The sequence below is a fragment of the Anastrepha ludens genome, chromosome 2 (assembly GCF_028408465.1).
Source record: "Anastrepha ludens isolate Willacy chromosome 2, idAnaLude1.1, whole genome shotgun sequence".
Lineage (NCBI taxonomy): Eukaryota > Metazoa > Arthropoda > Insecta > Diptera > Tephritidae > Anastrepha > Anastrepha ludens.
In genome coordinates, this window is record NC_071498.1 from 22,090,369 (window position 1) to 22,104,120 (window position 13,752).

Genomic DNA, 13,752 nt, shown 5'->3' on the forward strand with positions numbered 1-13,752 from the left:
CCGAAACATGCCAAATAGTCCATTTCCGGTATAGCCATCAGCACCTTCTTCGATTCAGCTTTTATCTCCTCAATCGACTTGAAACGCGTTCCCCGGAGTGGTCTCTTGAGTTTTGGGAATAGCCAGAAGTCACACGGAGCCAAATCAGGCGAATACGGTGGTTGCGGAACGATATGCGTGGCATTTTTGGCGAAATGGTCACGAAGAACGAGTGCAGTGTGAGACGGTGCATTATCGTGATGCAAAAACCAAGAGTTGTTGGCCCATAATTCTGGTCTTTTTAGACGAATTGCTTCACGTAAACGACGCATAACGCTCAAATAATATTCCTTATTAACAGTTTGGCCAGGTGGAAGGAATTCATAGTGCACCACACCACGAAAATCGAAAAAAACTAGCCAATGGAGTGGGGTAGCCGTTTCTCAGGCTCCCTCCACGAAATAAGTTCTTCATCCCGATTACTTCTTTATCACGGCAGATAACTGCATAGCTTTAGACTCACAGTCGATAAGAAAGGAATTAAATATAACACGAATATATCGAATCATTAATTCACTGACGGCAATGATAACAATAATTTTCATTCATAATAAAAAATAGTTAAAAAAAAACTAAAAAACACGCTTTTTTGCTAATCGAACTAAAAAGTAGCAAATAAAAATAGTTTAAAAAAACTAAAAAACACGCTTTTATTGCCAATCGAACTAAAAAGTATAAAATAAATTTTAATGACAAAGAGACCTATAATGAAGTAATAGCAAATCGAACGATCAGTCACAGTCAACTACCTCAGAACAGAATTATAAAAAAAATTAATATACAAATAGAGTAATTCAAATTAGAGTTAAAAGCGTGGTGCAAGGGTCGCAATGTTCGAGTAAGAAAATATTTTGCCTGTGAGCTCGGCTGTGACTCCGTCATACTGTAAACACAAATGCCACTACGTGCGGAATTGAAAACCAAGTGGTTCGCCATGTGGGAACACTCTGGTTGCTCTTTTCTTGCTGGGTATTCATCTAACGACTTACACATGTTAACGTGCATGCAATTAACGCAAAAAATTACGGCTTAAAATAAACTGAAATGAAACGACTGTTTTTTTTCGGCTCTACACATAAAAAGGAAGCTGCAAATTATAAATATTGCCAAACAAGTTTCCAACAATGGCTAGCAACATTTCTGTGGCAAAGTCGCGAGCCTTACAAGAGTGCAAATGCACCGCTGCACATGAAAATGTATCTGTATATATGCATGCATGTATGTGCAAACTTCAGTAGTGTTGAAAAAGCATCTGTTGCATGCAGCCAATTCCTTGCCAGCAACTGCTGTTGGCTCTTTGAACGAGAGTGCAAGCCAGTTTCAGTGGTAGCTTTGCTACTTAATGTGTTTTTTCACTGCTTTTTTGCAATTAAAGACAGCTTGCAATGTTTTTTTTTTGTTACTGATTACATGTTGCTACATATTTCTATTTTTAAACCACAACCGGCAGCTGTAAAGGCAGGCGCCAAAGCAATGATTGCTGCCGCAATTTGGAAGTTTGCAACGCCCAAATGCGCACATGCGAGTGTGTGTGTGTGCGTGTATTTGTAAGATTTATGTACATATGTAAGTAGTCACTTCACTAGGAGTAAGCTGGAGATCAGATTGTGGGTAGCTGAAGTTGTGTAGTAAAATAAATAAATGCTACAATAGCAAATTGCAAAAGAGACAACAACAAAAATACCTTTGAATGTGCGCCTATTGCTTTGATTGCGCATCAACACAGCTTGTCGCTAATCCCGACTAATTAAGATAAATATTTTCACCAAGCACAGGTAATTTTTGTTTTCGAAGTTAAAGTGATAATTTTTCTTTTAAATTTATACCTTTGCTTAGCAAAAAGTAATCCGAGCACGGCTCCGGTTCTGGGGTCTACGTGGAAACCAGCGGGACAAAAGTGCACTTTGCTCTTGGAATGAATGCATCTGTGTTTCAAGCGGAGGTGTATGCTGTTCAAGAAGCGATGAACTTTGTTGTGGAAAACAGGTGGAGCGGCAGATCTATATGGGCCTGCAGCGACAGCCAAGCTGCGCTCATGGGCTTAGTCAGCCCCCCAACCACTTCAAGGGTAGTCGAGTCCTCTAAATCCAGGCTGAACTTTGTCGATAGACATAATAGCCTGATGCTAACATGGGCCCCGGGACACGTGGGTATTGCGGGTAACGAAATCTCTGACTCTTTAGCCAGAATGGGCTCTGAGGCCAACTTTTTTGGCCTGGAGCCCGTTCTGCCACTCCCTTCTTCAGTAACCAAAGCCACGGTTGGCAAACGGGTTACTCTAACCCACGAGTGAGCTGGGCAGGCTGAGAGAGGCTGCAGGTGGACAAAATTGATGTCACCTGTCATGTTTGACTGACTGTCACAGTTCGTCCTGTCACTAAGCAGAGGGAACTGTAGGAGGCTGGTTGGATTGATGACGGGCCACTTTCTATGGGCAAAGCACATGGAAAAGATGGACATCTCAGACAGTGCATTCTGCCCAGCACGTGGGGAGGAGGATGAGACAGCGGACCATTTTCTGTGCGTCTGCCCCGCCTTCGCTCGAATCAGGCTTGAGGTCTTTGGCATTGATGTGTTCAGAAGCGACCACCTTGGCTCCTTGGCACCACAAGATCTACTAAGATATCTTCGGAGGTCGAGTAGATTTAAAGAAAATTAAAAAGGGAACCCGAGGACTTAATTATGTCTGAGTGCTGTACTTGCTTGTCTGTCCCGACAAGAAAAAAGAAGAAAAAAGACGTAATTGCTTACAACTCGTAAAATTTTATTTATTCTTCTAAGCTTTTACCATCGCCTTCAAAGTACTCCCCCAATTCAAAGGTATTGTCACTACCAGGATATATTGGGTTGGGGAATAAGTTCATACCGCTTTTACCGAAAACTTTTATTTAAACAAAAACAATAATTATATCAATAATTTAATCAATTATATATTTGCCGTTGCTGTTTGCAACCTTTTCCTACCTCTCGACCAATTTGTTGATGCTGTTGAGCCTGTTGTTAAGAAACTCTTTGTTATTGAAGGTGACGCCCTTCATATGGTTTGACTGGGAGTGGAAAATATGGTAATCGGTCGGTGCAAGGTCCGAAGAATACGGCGGATGCTGAAGGACCTTCTATTCGAGCTCTTGGAGTGCGGCTTTAACTACTTGGAGAACATAGAGACTCCGCGTGGTCGTGAGGAGTATGGTTTGATCATGTTGATCAGATATTTTCAGTCGAATAGCCTCATTTACGCGGTGTAGCTGGGCAACGTAGAGCTCTTTGTTGACAGTGGCATTCTTTTCGAGCATTTTCAGGTGCCCCGTGCCCTCCCATTCCCCCAAGCACGTGATCATGATCTTCTTTGGATGAATATCCGGCTTGACTCTCGCCTTTTGCGTATCTCCTGGAGCCAGTCACTTCTTTCCTTGCTTCATTTTGATGTATTGGCACCATTTTTCATTTCTTGAGACGATTCGGTGCGAAATGCGCTATTTAAAACCGCGTGTTGCTCGATGGCAGGCGAGATGCTGAGAAGAAATTTGAAGGCGACTTTCTTGGTTTTTTTCGTTGAGCTCGTGAGGCACCCAGGCTCCAAGTTAATTTTTCGGTAAAATCCCATTGAATGAAGGGGATTGCGAATCGTTTTATGATCGCAGAGCTTTTTTTGGTTCTGGTTCGCCTTTAAAAGTGATTTGAGACGTTTTTCATCGAATTCAGAAGGCCTTCCGCTGCGAGACGTGTCGTCGACGTCAAAGTCGCCATTTTTGTACTTTGCAAAGTATTTACGTGCTTTAGACGCGCCTGTGACACCTTCTTCACACACGTCGCAACTGTCCCGTGCTGCTTCGGGCAGCTTTTTGACCTCTATGAAAAGCAAAGAAGAGCAGGTGTCGAAAATGTTGATTTTTAACTGCTGGGTATTCCATTTCTAAGCCTCAAAATTAATAAAAAATTAAATAACTCTAAAATATAATTAACATAGTTTTGTAGAGCAGAAAGAGTTCTAACGAATGAATACTTACCCTCTGCCAAACAGCTAATCAATCGTTGTAAAACAAAAGAAAATTTAAAACCGCTATGAACCCAATAAAATGCGTGTCACACACAAAGCATCTACGACCTGTTGGATTTCCAGCGGCGGAAAAAAAATTTTAAATCGGTGTAGTAATTTTTGAGTGATACGGTTTTTGAATGCATGGTGACGCAAAAGTAATCACCGCGAAAAAAGATTTTTTATTTTTGCAAATGGCGTATTTACACTTGTAAACTATTTAGATAGCTGCAGTGTACAAACAGACAAGCAATGGAGCGCGTAAAGGTCAAAATAAGGACTTCCATTACTTAAAATTGTTAACTTACTTTATTTAGTAAAAAAGTTGTTCAAAAACAAAATTGGACAATTAAATTTGCGCCAACTTATATTGTATGTTTTATATTTATTTAATTAATTGAGCATACTGAAATTTCTCACAGACTAATAAAATCATTTTGGTTTTATTTAGTAAAAAAGTTACTCAAAAACAAAATTGGATGAATAATTTTGTGTCACCTTGTAAATGCAGAGACAAAATAAATAATAGAAAGTAGAAATATATAAACAAATACATTTTCTTAGAAGAATATAATTATTTCAATACATTTCTTTACTTAAAATCGGTCAGAAGCGATGAAATCGAACGAAGTGTAATATAAAAAAAAAAAAATCCTAGAGAGAAACTCGAACTTGCAATACCCTCTATATTTAGTGTTTTGCTTTGTAATATATTAACATTAAATTTCACTATTTTAGCTCATTTCTAGCATGACAATAAAAATATTTTTATTTTCAGTTATTAAAAGTTTTTTGAAATAAAAAAACAATTTATTGCAAAAAAAAAAAAAAACATATTTTATATTTTTCTACCAGTTACGCAAAATTTTTCCAAGTGTTTGGCGTGGTTTGTACATACTTACGTGGTAAATAAATAAAATAAACAAGTTTCTATGTGTACTCCTTGTTTAACTACCGTCAAACATAATATCTATCCTATACCCCATACTCGTTTAAAAGCCGTCCCCTTTAGGAGATACGCGTAGTAACTACCGTTTCTGGCCTCAGCAGGAGTTAATTTGCCAAAGCATAAATTAATGTCCGCACGTGAGTTGCTTTGACTTCCTACTTACGTTTGCGCTGCCACTTCCCCTTCTGCTATCTTCCCATTCACTATCAGTCCTTATATACAAGTGTGTGTGTGCATACATGCATATGTGTGTACCTCGCTCCTCCTGTGCGTATGGCTTGACTGTAATTGAATAAAAAGTGTGATTTGCTTACGGGCCGAGTTGTTTGGTTGGAGGTTGAACTTGAATTATTGCAAGCAGAAAAACAAGTAAAGCAGGCAATTTTCTGTATTTTCTTTTTATATAACTTCTTATTACTCGTCTTCAATTGCCGAGAAACGAAACTCCTTTAATTGAAATCAGTATTTGCTATTTGGCTTTGGTGTTATTAACTATCGAAAATCTATGCTTGAAATCAAGCAACTTTTAAAATAAAATATAAAATATTTATGCACTCATATTAAATTTGTACTTCTTTGTTTTTTTCTTTTTAGAAATCCCAATTGGTGGCGTAGACGTACTACACTGGAGCGATGCCTTGTACTGATCAGTATTATTGCTTTGATCGCCGTGATTGGTCTAGTCATTGGACTGGTTTCTGTAATACTCTCAAATCGTTTGGCCGAAGGTGAGTGAAATAACAAAAAATATTCCTAATACTAGAAGAATGTAGAAAGCTTTTACCTTTGTATTAATTGTGTCAGTTCATTGATCGTTGAGGCTTGAAAAATTAATTATCTGAGTAGGATAACTCGGGTGGGCACTTTCTGCTCGCATCACAGCTGATCTACGTAAGTAGTTTATTAAGGTCAGTTTAACACTTCCACTTGGTTTGTTGGTCTTGCAGATTATCAGGCAGAGCTCAGAGATGTGCCCATATGATTTGTTAGTACGCACAAAGTGCTTTTTAGAAGCCTGAAGAGAATTGCATACAATAGTTGGGGAGAGGGGAGAATAAAAAATAGCGCAAGATGCGACTAACTCTCATTTATGAATGAAAGATATGCCCAGGATATTGCCTTGAGTTGAAAGTTCAGGAAGCCGTCGGCAAGAGCGGGATTATAATATGTAGGTACACGCGTTTGAGAATAGAGTTCAAAAGGTCAACATTGCATTGCATACAGGCAAAAAAGCGGTCCGAATGGAATAGGAATTAATATACCTCGTATGACAGATTGGCTTTACACTTCGGTATTTCAGCCTATTTTGCAATATGGAATACTTGCGTGGTGGCCATCAAATCAATAGGCAAGTTATATGAAACTGCTGAGTAAGGTCCAAAGAATTGCCATTTTGTGTATCATCGACGTTTTAAGGACTAACCCAAATAAAGCGCTCGAGATGCTAGTCAAGTTGCCTGCCCTAAATCTCATAGGAAAACAAGGTGCCGCCGCTTCAGTGCTTACATTTAATACTACACACTATGGGCAGTTATAATCAAGAAATCGACCAGCCTTTCCCTAAACCCACTTACGATAGGCTTTTCAAGACTAATAATACGTCAAGGAGAGAGTGGCAAAGTTAAAGACCATGGAAAAGGGAGAAAATAAATTTTTACATGAATGGATCCAAGCTAGAATATAAAGTAGGCTATGGAGTTTTTTTCGAAAGAACTAGGAATAGAATCATCTGTCCGACTTCCGGATTACTGTAGCGTCTAGGAGCAGAAGTCTTAGCCATAAAGGAGGGCAATAGTGTACCTTAACACACACGATGTAGTAAAAACTACGATAAATACAGGTGGCTGATGAATTTTGCTACATTAAGAAACTCAAATAACTTTTTTTTTAGTGTATGGAATTCATTTATTTTTTTTTTCAAGTTGAAGGTCATTAAATTTTATTAAATGTAGCTTAACTAGTTTTAAAAATAATTGAATTTAAATGCCCGCCATGCTCGTTGACACAAGTGCGGCATCTTAGTAAAAAGTTGTTCATTGCTGCTTTGAGAGTTGCGACAGGAATAGCCGCAATTGTTGCCCGAATGGATTGTTTTAGTTCATCCAAATTTGTTGGCTTTGTTTTATAAACTTCTTGTTTACATAAACCCCACAAGAAAAAGTCAGGTGCAGTAAGGTCAGGCGACCTCGGGGGCCAACGAAATTCGAAGTTTCTTGAAATCAGTTTATTGGGAAATTTTCGTCGCAACTCTGTCATAACAGTCTGGGCTATGTGAGACGTTGCCCCATCTTGTTGAAACCACACAGAGTTGAAAGGAATTCTCTTTCGGTGTAGTTCTGGATAGAAAAATTCTTTCAGCATTTTCAAATAACGGTCTCCAGTAACCGTAACGGTGTGACCATTTTCTTCAAAAAAATAAGGCCCGACAATACAACGTGAAGAAACCGCACACCACACTGTCACGCGAAGAGGATGCAATTCCGTCTCGTGGAGTATCTGTGGGTTAGAAGTACTCCATATTCGACAATTTTGTTTGTTCACATTGCCGTTTAAATCGAAATGGGCCTCATCAGACATGAAAAGGCAGTTTAACATGTTTTGGTCTTCTTCCACCATTTGCAGGATCTTCTGGCAAAATTCCAAGCGAATCGGCAAGTCTGCTGCATTCAGTTTGTTAACCATTTGAATTTTGTAGGGAAATAAGTCTAAATCTTTGTGCATTATTGTTTGCAAAGACTGTCGGCTGACACCAAGTTGAGCAGATAAGCTTCTTGTTGAAACCCTTGGATTGCTTTGTATAGCTGCAGCTACAGCAGCGATCGTTTCCTCCGTCCGAACTGGTGGGTTTCGATGATAAGGCCTTCTTGCGACTGTTCCTTGCTCAGCAAAATTATTCACCAGTCTCATTATGGTCCATCTGCTCGGGGGATCGCCGCCAAACATCCGCCTGTACTCTCTCTGTACCAAAACTACGGACTCCAGTGCGTGATAGCGGCGGACTATCCAAATTCTTGTTTGCGTGTCCCAGTTATCCATTTTAATAAATTCTAAAGATCAATCTGCAAATTAAAACAAAAATGGAACAGATAACTTAAAAAGAAAAAAAGTTATTCAATTTTTTTTTGGTAGCGGCTTTCATCAGCCACCCTGTATGTTCTTGAATAGCCAGGCGGCCATCAAATCAATGGAGGTATTTAATTATAAAGGGTGGTTAAGTTTCAAGGGCCGGTGTTGATTTTGAATAAAATACAATTTTTTTTAGAAATTATTGTCATTTCTTTTTATTAATTTTTGGTATGGCTCAATTACATATGGAAGAAAATATCGGCCAAATGGCCGCCGCGGCCTCGGCGGTACACCTCCATCCGATGGTCCAAATTTTCGATGACGCTGAGGCATAATTGAGGTTCTATGCCGTTAATGTGCCGAATTATCGCATCCTTTAGCTCTTGAATTGTTGCTGGCTTATCGACGTACACCTTTTCTTTCAAATAACCCCAAAGAAAGAAGCCCAACGGTGTCGTTGACGTTTAGGTGTGGTTAACATTCAACATCGGCCCTTGAAATTTAACCACCCTTTACTAAGATCAAAGGTTGCACAGGAATGCCCGGCAGCTCTAAATGATATTAGCACAGTTTCCAAGGCCAGCTTTATGTGGGTGCCAGAGGCTAGAAAGGGTACTAACCTATGGCATCTTCCAAATTAAGGATAAAAAATTATATTCTCCAGGAGGCCAATAGGACATGGAGAGAAGAAAATATAGGGTTGTTCAATAGGTGCGATTCAACTTTTTTCCGATAGGGAGGGCGAACGACGCAATATTTTTTATTTTTCGCTTGTCATTTGTAAACTTCATTAGTATACATTTCATCATGGAACGCTACACGCTTGAGCAACGATTGTAAATCGTGCAAATTTTTTATGAAAATAATCGTTCTGTTGCTGCTACTTTAAGAGCATTACGGCCATTTTACGGTCCATTTAACAAGCCGTCCCGTTTTGGGGTTATGTGAAGTCATTGGTCTACAGTAACAAGCCGGCGACGATTTGTGAGCTCAGAGCCAATATTGAACGCGAAATTGCTGGAATTTCGGCCGATTTATGCAAAAGAGTGGTCGAAAATTGGGTTCAACGATTGGACTTCGTAAAACGTGAACGCGGTGGTCATGCAAAATAAATCGAATTTCATACTTAAATGTATATGTTCAAACTCGATAATACAAAAAAAAATTAGTTAAAAAAGTCAAACCGTTTGTGTTTTATTCAAAAAAATTCAAAAGTTGAAGCGCTCTTACTGAAAACCCCTATACTTGTGTGAATAGAATTTAAATAGATAAGAAAATGTGAGTAGAATTACTCAACCTCTCAAGAGAGAACATCTCGAAGGTCGTGGCTTGTATCACTGGCTTATCATTGTATAATTGGCTGTTAGGTAGGCTCATGAATACTACAGAAGTTGTAGAGGTCAGGAAGAGGAAGAAACAATAGAACACTTGCTTTGTAATTGTCCAGCTTTAGCTGAGAGCAAGGTTTTTAGAAAAATACTCTTTTCACTCTCTTACGGAACTATCCGGTGTTGGGATAAAACCTATCCTACCTTTCATAAGGGCATCTAAATTGTTCCTTGATGAATAAGCACTGAGGTTTCCCTGCTGCACAATGGTACCATAATGGGTCTATATGGTCTAAGTGAGTTGGCTATTCTAAAGCGACTGCCATAAAAACCTAACCTAACTTAACACGCTTTTTCACATGACTGTTGAAAACTACAGATCCATACACATGCATGTGTGTATTTAGCGCGTAAAATATGAAGGAAATGACACAACTCGCACACACAATATTTTCAAATATAGTTTTAAAATTAAGATAATTGTATTTTCTCCTCCTCTTTTTGTCTATTAGAGCTGAAAACATCCGCCAGCCCACCAGAAGCGCTACAAGGCCCTAGCCGACCTTCAGACAATGAAGTCATTGTACCACCACAAAAGTCACCGAAAGAAGATGTCTGCCTTTCAGCCGAGTGCATACACACCGCTTCTGCGGTATTGAGCAAAATGAAACCGGAGGTGGAACCCTGTGATGATTTCTACCAATTCGTTTGCGGCACTTACATTGAGGAACAGCTAATACCCGATGACAAAGATTCCCTGAATACGTTCTCGCTCATCTCGGATAAACTGCATGAACAATTGAAGGAGATTATTACCGAAAAGCGACCGGTAACTGAGCCCAAGCACTTCCAGCTGCCGAATGCGCTTTACATGGCGTGTATGAACAAAAGTAAGAGACCGCAGAAGCGTTTGGATTTACTTAATGTAATTTATTTTTTCTCTTCGCACTCTCAAAACTCCCCCTAGCGCTTATTGAACAACTGGACGCCTCACCTATTGCCAATATTGCCAAATCACTTGGCGGCTGGCCTGTAATTGAAGGCGATTCTTGGAATGAAGACAACAGCTGGAACTGGCAAGAGACTGTGAAGAAGTTCCGCAAGATAGGTTTCAGCATGGATTACATAATGGATTTCTCGATTAGTGTGGATCTGAAAAATAGTGTAACGCGTATTATTGATGTGAGTGAGATCTGCGTATCTTTGTGAGGGCTCTGTGAAATGTAATTTTTTTTAATTATATATTGTTTTTCTTCCTCAGTTTGATCAGTCGGCTATTGGCTTGAGCCGCGAGTATCTTGTCAAGGGCTTCAATGAAACTCTGGTGAGCTCTTACTATGATTACATGGTCGATATGGCAGTGCTGTTCGGCGCTGATAAGGAAAAAGCGAAACAGGAATTGCGTGAGTCGCTCGAGTTCGAGATGGCGTTGGCTAATGTGAGCGTTGCAAATTTGTTGATAACTCTTATGGGTTCTCACTCGATTCGCAAATTGTTTTTTATGTTCTTCAGATCTCGTGGCCTGCTGAGAAGCGTCGCAACACAAATGATCTCTACAACATACGCACGCTGAAGGAACTGCAAGAGACCTATCCTTACGTGCAATGGGTGGACTACACGAACGCCTTGCTGCCGGATAAGTTAACAGTGGACGAAGATGAGCCTGTGAATCTATCTGTGCCCAGTTTCTTTGAGGCCTTAGGTCCTTTGTTGGAGCGTACACCCAATCGCGTGATTGCGAATTATATGATGTGGCGCATTCACGCTTTCTCCGTAGTCTTCCTCTCCGAACAGTTCCGCAAGCGACAATTGCAATATGCGACCGCTTTGTCGGGTCGTCAGGAACAGGAGGCGCGCTGGAAGGAGTGCGTGGATATCACTAGTGGCAGGTAGGTGTTTGTTTAGCCTTACGTCTTCTAGAAATTGTGAATGCTGCAGAAATGTTTAGGTGTGTGCTGCTCGTCAATACGTAGATAAATGTTGCTATGCACTTGTTACCTGATGCTTCGGTCCGTAGTTAGTTTTGAATCTTATGAATTTGTACAAATATATATTTTTCACGTTAAAATACATATCCCCCCCTGAAAGCGCGATTCCAATTGGTGATTAATATTCGCATTGGTGTTTTTTTGCAACGAATTAAAAATTGTTCCTTGTCATTTATTTTACTTACGTCTGTATGTGTTTTATGCATTTACTTGTATTCTGTCTTAATCTGATTCTATGCTAATAATTTGTAAATATATATCAGTATTTGTTTTGTTTCTATTTTTATTTTGCAGCGATTTCGGTGATATCGAAGAAGAAGTAGATGGGTATTAAAATTATTAACAGAATTATCTGCTTTTCTTTTGATTTGATTTGTTTTTTTTTTCTTCGTTTCATTCTTTTTGTTTGTTTTAACTGTTTGTGTTGGTTTTTATGATTATGGTTATGCACAATTTGATCCTAATAGCATATTTACACACACTTTTGTTATTAGCACCAACGGAATGGTAATGAACTCACAAATTTCAGCACTATTCAACAGAAGAAGATTTGTAGGGCTTGTAAAAAATTTTTTTTGTATTAGATATATGTAGGTCAAATAACTGCATATTATGCTTACACTGCCACGTTTTATAGGCTAAACAGTTTTGAAGCGTGCTTAGCTTTTTTAACATTTGTAGAATTTTTACTCAAAGTAAACAATGCAAATTTTTTGTGAAATACTTTCAATCTGCTGCGTAAAATTCTTATTGCAGTGTGATAAAATGTATAGCTTGTCAGTGTAAACGTAGTATAAAGTTAAATTTTTTTTTAATTCATAAAATTCTTATTTTAGTGTAATAAAATGTACTACATAGCTTGTCAGTGTAAACGTAGTATAAGGCTAAGTTAGGGGCATACTTTGTTTTTTTTTTTTAATTTTCAGAAAACTCTTATTGCAGTGCGATAAATATTAAAAATAGTCGTCAGTGTAAACGTAGTATAAGGCTAAGTTAGGGGGCAAACTTTGTTTTTTTTTTTTTAATTTTCATAAAATTCTTATTGCAGTGCGATGAATATTAAATATAGCTCGTCAGTGTAAACATAGTGTAAGGTAATGCTAGGCGGCACACTTTTCAATTTTTAGTCATTGTAAACGAAGTATAAGTTTATGTGGGAGGCACACTTTTCAATTGAAAAAAGAAAAAAAATCATAAAATTCTTATTGCAGTGCGATAAATATTACATATAGTCGTCAGTGTAAACGTAGTATAAGGCTAAGTTAGGGGGCAAACTTTGTTTTTTTTTTTTAATTTTCATAAAATTCTTATTGCAGTGCGATGAATATTAAATATAGCTCGTCAGTGTAAACATAGTGTAAGGTAATGCTAGGCGGCACACTTTTCAATTTTTAGTCATTGTAAACGAAGTATAAGTTTATGTGGGAGGCACACTTTTTAATTGAAAAAAGAAAAAAATCATAAAATTCTTATTGCAGTGCGATAAATATTAAATATAGTCGTCAGTGTAAACGTAGTATAAGGCTAAGTTAGGGGGCAAACTTTGTTATTTTTTTTTTTAATTTTCATAAAATTCTTATTGCAGTGCGATGAATAGTAAATACAGCTCGTCAGGGTAAACGTAGCAGTACTAGGCGGCACATTTTTTAACTTTTTGTAAACTTTATAATGAGATGAAGTCAGCGCCAATGTTTCATAATTTAGCTTAGAAGATATCAAATTTGCGTATTGGAGCACTAGTGAGTTATAACTTACATAAACGTTCAGGATGACGAGAGGAATCGATTGAGCTACGCAAGTCTTTTCGCCAGGCTGTGTACAACGATAACTCGAGAGAGAACTAAGATTTCTCTCTTATGAAGCATAGGATTAAGTTTATCCCAATACCGGATAGTTGTGTAAGAGATTCAAAAGAGTATTTTCCTAACAACCTTGTTCTACTCCTAGTTAAGGCAGGGCAATTACAGGGAAAGTGTTCTACTGCTTCTTCTTTTTTCTTGTCTTTACAACTTCTGCAGTATTCATGAGAAAATACTCCTAGCTTAGAAGAGTGACCGGGGACACAAGCAGCGACCTTCGAGATATTCTCTCTTGAGAGGTTGAGCACTTCTCCTGAACTTTTCTTATCTATCCTATATTGCCTCTGTTTTCAAGCAGTGGAAGATTAGTATCTAACCTTTCTGGCTAGCTCATCGCCTTGCAATTTTCTTCAATACCTCTATGTCCCGAAGTCCGTATAAGACTGACCTTGATGACGGTGCTTATATCATTTACAGCTGCCGGGCATTCCTGTGTAACCTTTGATCTTAGTATCACAGCCTCCATTGATATGATGGCCGCCTGGCT

The 13,752-nt window shown here is 38.6% G+C and overlaps 1 protein-coding gene across 3 annotated transcripts in view; it reads left to right on the top strand.

The window, feature by feature from the left end:
• LOC128864889 (neprilysin-2) overlaps positions 1–13,752 on the top strand; it is a 93,483-nt gene that overhangs the window by 69,669 nt on the left and 10,062 nt on the right. For 2 of the 3 annotated variants that reach the window (XM_054104658.1, XM_054104652.1), the window contains 6 exons: positions 5,619–5,752; positions 9,931–10,308; positions 10,386–10,600; positions 10,680–10,856; positions 10,931–11,307; positions 11,701–11,733. In XM_054104658.1, coding sequence (XP_053960633.1) covers positions 5,619–5,752; positions 9,931–10,308; positions 10,386–10,600; positions 10,680–10,856; positions 10,931–11,307; positions 11,701–11,733 — 1,314 coding nt within the window. The remainder of the gene's footprint in view (positions 1–5,618; positions 5,753–9,930; positions 10,309–10,385; positions 10,601–10,679; positions 10,857–10,930; positions 11,308–11,700; positions 11,734–13,752) is intronic. The other variant, XM_054104663.1, reaches the window with a different exon arrangement.